This window comes from Pinus tabuliformis, chromosome 2_2 (genome assembly GCF_031772625.1).
Source record: "Pinus tabuliformis cultivar Carrire ecotype Pingquan chromosome 2_2, CPIR1, whole genome shotgun sequence".
NCBI lineage: Eukaryota > Viridiplantae > Streptophyta > Pinopsida > Pinales > Pinaceae > Pinus > Pinus tabuliformis.
In genome coordinates this window covers 1,290,164,373-1,290,173,366 of record NC_142300.1, presented here as the reverse complement: position 1 = coordinate 1,290,173,366, position 8,994 = coordinate 1,290,164,373, and the positions used below count along the sequence as shown (strand labels likewise).

General features: G+C 34.9%; 1 protein-coding gene across 1 annotated transcript; it reads left to right on the top strand.

Moving 5' to 3' along the window:
• The first annotated feature begins 1,153 nt into the window (after nt 1-1,153).
• LOC149198201 (uncharacterized) lies at nt 1,154-1,893 on the top strand. The gene has a single exon (XM_089406149.1). It carries the CDS (start codon nt 1,273-1,275, stop codon nt 1,876-1,878), a length of 606 nt encoding a protein of 201 aa, XP_089262275.1. The 5' UTR covers nt 1,154-1,272; the 3' UTR covers nt 1,879-1,893.
• The last annotated feature ends 7,101 nt before the right edge of the window (nt 1,894-8,994 follow it).

Below are 8,994 nucleotides of genomic sequence, written 5' to 3'. Positions count from 1 at the left end.
AATAAACCAAAAAATTAATTTTATATTAAATTTAAATTGAAAATTCAGAATTCCGATATTCCACAGTCTTCATTTTAGACAACATGAAAATAAAGACTGTGGAATATCCGAACTCTGAACTTCAAAAGCATATTGATTTTTGTTTTGAAAAATGAAAGCTTATCTATTTATTTATCATTAACGAATTATTTTAAATAATATTACTTTCAAATAACAATAATGAATTAGCGTACATTTAAAAAAACTAAAAATTAAATCTACTTTATCAACCATCAGTATTTTATGTAAGGAGTTGTCTATAATGCGATTTTTTGGAGATTCCGGTGACGAAATCCAGCAGAAGAAATTGACGTTAAATCTTGATTTGTTGCAGTTAAAATGGTTTTTGCGATTCCAATAAATTGCTGCCGGATTTTGACCAGAAAAACCCACCAGAAAGACTTCCAAAAAGTCGCATTATAGACAATTTATATGATATTCCAATGACAATAATGAATTAACATTGATTATTTGGAAAGACAATTTTTAATAAATTATGATAGCCTGAAAAATTTAACCCCTTACAAATTTAAATAATTACATAAATAAAGAGTTTACAAATTTAAATAATTGCATAAATAAAGAGTTTTTAATTTTTAATAAGATTAAATAATAAAATTAATCGAAATTTAAATAAAATCACTATTTTTATTATTTGACATATATTTTGAAATACATTGAAAGTTATGAAAAATTCCACATCAAAATCCCAATACCAAACATTTATCAAAAAATATACGAAGGAAAAATATGCCTGATCTCTCACCTCCTCACCCAAAGAAACGACAAAGGAACCAGTAAAGTAACTTTATCAACTTGCAACATCGCGCAGTCAACGATAAGGCTTGTTAACAGCTACGCTACGAGTGGACAACGCGGTGCACCATTGGAATCCAGCCATTCATGTACTACTGAGTGTGGAATTCGTCTCCGGCTAACTCCAGCTCTCCACTACCATTATAACCACATGGAATGGAACCTCTTTCTTGGTTTCCTCCCTCACCCTCATTTAACGCGACATCTGAGCTGTTCCCACTAATCACATTCACATCCTATGAATCTGGTCTCTTCTCCTTTATCTTTATAAATGCCTTGTGCACGCCTCCTCATCCCTCCACACAATTCCTTAACCGCCCCATCGCTACAGACAAACAGAGAAGTAAAATATCTCTCCATACACTTACTTTACATTTAAATCGCCACAGATAGATTAACAGACCACCAAAATTCAGGATGGGCGCTTACATTTCTTGCGCTTCCAAGTCTGTGCCTTCCACCACTGTGAAAGTCATCCATGGGAATGGCAGCGTTCAGGATCTTCAGAGGCGGATAAAGGCGGCAGAGCTGATGCTGGACAATCCTCAGCACTTTGTATGCCACGCCAATGGTTTGCAGATCGGGCGTCGGATTAATCCTCTGACGGCAGACGAAGAACTGGAATTGGGGCATCTCTATTTTCTTGTGCCCATGTCCAAGCTGCATTCCGTACTGTCTGGGACAGACATGGCCGCCCTGGGATTGAAGGCCAATTCCGCCATGAAAGTTACAAAAAGACGAAGCTCCAGGGCCAGAGTACTCCCCCTCTTTGGTGTGCTCATCCGTCCCCTCTCGCCAGAAATGAAGAGTGATGTATTGTTATTGGAGGAGGGGAAACAAAGTGGTAGGGCGCAGGAGGAGCAGCTTCCGGTGCCGAAGCTGAATTTAGAAGACGATCCAGAGCTGTTAACGGCGCTTGCGCAGCTGAGATTGAACGCAGGCAAATGCTGGAAGCCAAAGTTGGAGACCATTAACGAGTTCTGGCCAACACTCCGGGATCTCTTGCAGTCGAATATTGATTAGCAGAATTATTGAGCACATTGAATCTGATCTTATTCCAGAGCATGGATCAATCCTTTACATTGATCCCTCAAACACACACATTCCTCCTCTGTTTACCCGTCTCAACAGATTTGAGGATGTGCCAAAGATGTGAAGAGGCCGTTGAATTACAGACAGTCTCTTCGCTTCATGTACAGCAAACTTGTATTTATGTGGGGTCTTTGGGCTCAAGCATTCTTTGATTCTTTTATTATAATTATAAATATAATTTATTATTATAAATATCTATTGGCGATGGTTGTTCCTGCAATGGTTATCCTTATCTTATGTGACGATTAAAGTATATTTAAAATTCACGAATAAAAAAACAGTCAATCTTACAAATCGATTTTTTAATTCATTAATATTTAAAATTTTAGAATATTTTATTTAATGATATTTAAAATTTTCAAATATGATTTTTATTGGATGGTATTTTAAAATACGGAAAACGAAATTATAATTAATTTCTTAGGAAAGATAATTACTTAGATTTTTTTGAATTTTTGTTTTTAGGTTAAAAAATATTAAGAAAATATGACCATAATTTTTAATGATTTAGAAAGAAAAGTATGTATTGCGACCAATATTTTGAATTTGTAAATATGATATGACATTTTAAAGAGAGTGTTTTTTATTTTAATTTTATTAGAGTTATAGAGATAATAGAGTGTTTTGCTTTAAATATTAGAAAAATTATCTAATAATATTGTTTATTTTTTGCAAGAGTTTTTTTTTATTAGTAATGTTGATTTTCTTCTTTATTCTATAAAAATCATGAAATACTTTTGATCATTTAGATTAGGTTTGACCACCTTGCTTGTAATATTTTTATTTTCTTGTATCCCCTAATTCATATTTGCATTTAGGATTGTCGTTAAATTTAGATGTAATAATATTTGTAATATTATCGTTTTGCAAAAAGACTTATTTCTTTATTTTCCAGTGATTTACCCAAAAAGTGACATCTTTATACCATCTCCATCCACAAGTGGTTTTGGCTAGAGTTACAAGTAATTTTTGCGAACCTCATTATGTTCATGTTTTTGTCTTGTTCTTGTCCATTAAATACCTCATCATAGCCATGCCTTCAATGGGAGAAAAGCATGCTTCTCAAAGGATGATATGATAGATTAAATTTCCTTTAATATTGATTATCAATTATGAAACTCTTTTGGATACCTATCTTTCTCTAAGATTATTTAGAAACACTACATCCACAAACTTCACATCCATATAAGATAATGGGAGTAACAAGAGTTTTTAAGAGGATTCTTTTCTTATCCCATAGCCAAAGATCTGCTAATTTATAATTGTTTTCAAACTCATAATAAGCTTTCCACAATCCATTTATCATTTTTTAAGAGGTATAGTTCCAATTGATCTTGTATTGAGTATCAATTTTGAGATATTTTTAAGTATGTACTTCATACAAGCTATTGTCATCATATACAAAAATATCATAGGTGACTTTTTTGGATTAGATTATCATCATCTTTATTTTGTTAATATTTAAAGTCATACACATACTAGAGAATAAGTTTTTGAGGATTCTTAGTTTCTTATCAAGGTCATAAGGACTCCTAGCCATATGAACAATATTATCAATAATAAAAAGAAGGATGATGACTATAATAATGAGAGTTGTTCAACTTCACTTCCATCTTCCAAACAATCTTCTAACTTGTCAGGGTATATGCCGAAAAGAGTATGAGACAAAGGAGTGTATATGTTGAAAAGAGTATGAGACAATGGACTACCTTGCTTGACTCCTACATTACAATGAATTTCTTTCAACCACCCTTCAATGTTCTTAAACTTAGAAATAACATTCCAGACAAATTTACCACAATAGTTCTCAATTTGAGAGGAATTTTTACCACTTCTAACCTATTTCGAAGGTTAGTCTTGGGCACTATGTCAAAAACATTTTTAAAGTCAACAAAACAATAAAGGAGAATGGTCTTATTATTGCAATACTCCTCCACAATTATCCTAAGCATAACAAAATGGTCTACAATTGAATGATAACCTCTAAATTTGGCATATCATTTAGCTCTTTTTTGGTGGCATTCTAGCCAAAATTTGATCTTTTTTTCCATTATGTATACCTTGGCTAAAATGTGGTTAATCATAACGATCCTATAATTAGAGGGATTGTTTGTTAGTTCTGAGAAGCATAACAGAAATAAAAACATTTCTGACAACAGACAAACATCACAAACAATGGAAAAAGAAATCACACTTATTATTACACAACAGGCTTGGGCCTTAGCTTGCCTTGCTCATGCTAAGAAAATACAAATTTATGGAGGGTGAAGGAGGATCTAGAATCCTGCATGTGATTCAAATGAAGATCTAGAAATTAATGGCGGTGTGGTAGGTTCGGTGCAGGTGTGGCGGCAACGGCTTAAGACGACGGAGTGTCAGGGAGTCGGCGCCGACATTAGCACAATGTGTGTCGGTTTAGCTTCACACTTAACATTCTCCCACTTGAAGCCAAATAAGAGTCATGAATCAAGTCACACTGAGTCCTACCATGCCTCTACATAACTCTTGTTTATTTCTTAGTAGAATCTTAGTGAGCATATCAGCAGGGTTCCTATATGTATGGATCTTTTACAAGGATAATTGTCCTTCCTCCAACACATTCCGGATCCAATGGTACCTAAGTAAATGTGTTTGGTTTTTGAGTGAAATGTTGGCATTTTCACTAAGTGAATGGCACTTTGACTATCACAATATAGCACATACTTGTCCTACTTTATTCCTATCTCTCCTAGGAAATGTTGCATCCACAACATCTCTTTGTAAGCTTCTGTTGCAACTATGTACTCTGCCTATGTTGTAGAGAGAGCTACTATCCTTTGTAGCCTTGACACCCAAGATAATGCTACACCTGCAAATGTATACAAATAACCTGTAGTGGACTTTTTGGTGTCCATATCTCTAGCCATATCTGCATCTGTAAATCCTTCATGCATAGTCTCATTATGACCAAAACATAAACAATAATGACTAGTACCCTTGAGATATCTCATAATCCATTTTACTGCTTGCCAATGTTGTTTGCCTGGATTGGCAAGGAACTTGCTCACTACTCCCAATGATTATGCAATGTTTGGTCATGTGCATACCATGGCATACATCAAGCTGCCAACTGTTGAAGTATAAGGAATCCTTCTCATCTCTTCCTCCTCCTTGTCATCACTAGGACATAATTCAATACTCATCTTGAAGTGAGCAACAAGGAGTGTACCAACTGGCTTGGTATCCTTCATATTAAACCTATCAAGCACCTTCTTGATGTATTTTCCTTGTGACAGACGCAACCTTTTGTTTTTCCTGTCACGCATAATCCTCAAGCCCAATATCTGTTGTGTTGGTCCCAAATCCTTCATTGCAAATTTGCTGCCCGAATCTTTCTTCTACCTTTTGACCATATTCTTATCATGCCTAATAATCAATAGACATCCACACATAACGATAATATGATATACTTTCTTTGATCATACCTCTTGATATAAACACAATGATCAGCTTCCAACCTCTGAAAACCATGTTCCAACATGAATGAATCAAATTTTTGTACCATTGTCGAGGTGCCTATTTCAACCCATAGAGGCTCTTCTTCAACTTGCAAACAAGGTCTTCTTTTCCTTTTTCTATGAAACCTTCCGACTACTCCATATAAATTTCTTCCTCCAATTCACCATGAAGGAAAGTAATTTTTACATCTAACCGTTCACATTCTAATTCTAAAGCAACAACAAGACCAAGAATGACTCTAATGGATGACATTTAAACAAGTGAGAAAATTTCAGTGAAGTCAATACCTACGTTTTAGGAAAATCCTTTCACCACCATCCTTTCTTTATACCTCTCCTTCTTTTCGTCACCTTCATGCTTAATCTTGTAAACCCATTTGTTTTGTAGAGCCTTTCTACCTTTTGGGAGGTTTACCAACTCCTAAGTTTTATTTTCCATCAAAGAGTTCATTTATTCTTCCATTGCTTTCTTCCATTCTTTATTGTGCTAAACTTTACAAGCTTCTTGAAAACAATTAGGCTCACCTTCATCAGTGAACAAAATATAGTTTGAAGGAGGATACCTTTGTGAAGGCTTATGAGGCCTAGAAGATCTGAGAACCAACTGTGGTGGTGCATTATCAAGTTGAATCTCCTGTAAAGGTTCCTGCAAGATTCCTTCTTCTTGATGTTCATCATTTACCACTGTTGTTCTTCCTGCTCTTGAATTTGTTGTCCATTTTCTTGCATTGGTGGGATGTCTTCATACTGCTCTTCAAACCTGTCAATAACTTTCTTGACCTCCAGCTCACCTACAGTCCTCTTAAACATTTATGAATCATTAAATATAACATCCATGCTTCTAATAATTTTATGTTTGACTGGAACCCAGAGATGATAACCAAATTATTCATCCACATATCCTAGAAAAATGCATTTCATAGATTTATCATTTAGCTTAGTTCTATTTTCTTTGGGAATATGTACAAATTCTTCACATCCAAAGATCTTCAAGTGAGAATAATTCAACTTCTTACCAGTCCAAACTTCTTCAGGGATACCGCCATCCAAGGTTGTAGTTGGAGATCTATTTATAATGTAGCAAGTGGTCCTGACTGCTTCACCCCAAAAAATATTCTCCAAACCAGAATTGGACAACATGTTTCGCACCTTTTCCATAATGTTGTGATTCATCCTTTCTGCGACACCATTCTCTTGTGGAGTACCAGGCACAATCTTCTCATGTTTTATACCAAAATTGTTACAATATTCCTTGAATACGTTTGAGCAATATTCTCCACCATTATCAATTCTCAAACACTTGAGCAATTTGTTAATCTCTCTTTCAACAACAACATGGAATTTTTGAAATATTCCAAACACTTCACTTTTATTTTTCATAGGATATGCCCAAACCTTCTTGGATGCATCATCTATAAATGTTACAAAATATGATGCTTGTCCTAACGATTTGATGTTAACAAGCCCAACCACATCTGAGTGTATCAATTCTAACACATTTTTCTTTCTGTCATGGCCACCTCTAAGGAATGAAACCCTTCTTTTTCTACCATATATAAAATGCTCACAAGGATCAAGATTGTAGGATTTCAAACTTTGCAATAAATTTTTACCAAAAAGGATTTTTAAGCCCTTCTCGCTCATGTGACCCAAGCACTTATGCCACGGATCTGTTGAATTTCCTTCTTTTGTGACAACAGCCAAATCTGATTTTCTTATCATTGCCTTCAATGTGTATAATGTTCTTGTCTTGGGTCCTTTGGCCATGACCAATGCTCCTTTGCTTATTTTTGCAGCCTCCTTTTCCAGAGCTTGTGAAATAACCTTCATCATCTAGTCGTCCCATAGAGACCAAACTCATGCACATTTCTGGTACATGACTGACCTGTTTCAACAATTTATCTTGTCCATCCTTCATCTTGATCTGGACATCTCCCACTCTAACAATACTGCAAAAATGATTATTCCCCAAATTCACTCTATCATAATCCCCAAGATTATATGCAACAAAACTATCTTTGCATGGGGTTACATGGTGAGATGCCCCAGAGTCAAGGATCCAATCAAAGCTAATGCTAGATGTATATACACATGCATCCTCTACTGAAATAGTAAATAACACATCACCATTTATGGCTACAGCAGTAGTCTCACCTTCATTTGTGTTGAATGACTTGTTATTTGTATTGGTCGGTGTCTGATCCTTTTGTCCTTTCTTCCAAAATCGACATTCTTTCTTCATGTGCCCGAGTTTGCCACAATGAAAGAAGATGATCCTGCGCCTCCTTGACTTTAATCGGCCTCTCAATCTTGATTGCCCTTGTCAGCCTCGATCAATTCTCCTACCACGATCAGCTAGAGCTAGAGCTTCTCCTCCCTGGTTTTCTGCAATTGACTTGCGTCGTAGATCCTCATTCATTAAACTTCTGCTAACATCATCAAACTTTAGGGTCCCTACAGTTGCTGAAGTGTTCATAGCTACAACTAATTTTTCCCAATTGTCTTGCACAGAACACATTAAAAAAATGGCTCTAATTTCATCATCTAGAATGATTTTAATAGAGGAAAGATGATTAGTAATAATATTAAATTCATTCAAATGCTCAACAACTAAAGCACCCTCCTTCATCTTGAGATTATAAAGCTTCTTCATCAAGAACACTTTTTTTGATGTTGTGTTCTTCTCATATAGATCATGGAGCTTCTTCCATAATCCTTCTGTCATCTTTTCTTGAAATACACATTTTTTGCTAGATATTGGCGGATTGTTGCAATCGCCTTTCTATCTAGCTTATTACAGTTTTCATCCATCATCGATGAGGGTTTCTTTGTTGTGCCCTCAATCGGAAAATATTGATCTTTTAAAATCAGTATATCCTCTATTTGTGATTTCCATAGGGAAAAATTACCCCGCTCAAATTCTCCATATCTGTAACTGTTGTCTCCATTGCCAGTAAAATTCACACCCCAAAAACAAAAAAACTCCACTTAAAAATAAAACTTTAAGTATTACCTTTTTCCAAAATCAATCTCCTTTAAACAAAATATTTTTCTTCACATAATAATGACTTTTACCCTTTTTAAAATATTCAACTTAACAAATTGCCAATAATTATAAAACATATAAATTATATATGTTTCAAAACACTTCATGCATATAAATTATATATGTTTCATAAGTACTTCATGCTTCACATATATGTGGCCATATTAATTTGAAAAAAAACTTATGAACTCAAGCTCTAGCAACACGTTTCACCATATGTCCACATCCCTATTTTTTTTGGCAACAACTATCTTTTAGTTTCAACATTCCTGGACGTGCGCTCACTTCTTTTTAGCAATCTCCCGGACATATTCTTCACCTCGCATTCTCCGTTGGAGAAAATTGGCTTAATCTTGGTCATCATAATTCGTGGTTCTGTAAGTTTTGCATTTATTTTTTTGTTCTCTACAACAATAGTGCTTCTAGATGAGAAAACACAGTTGTTAGGGACATATCTAAGCACTTTTCTTCTTATCAATCAGTGAGTTTGAAGGCTTATGCATT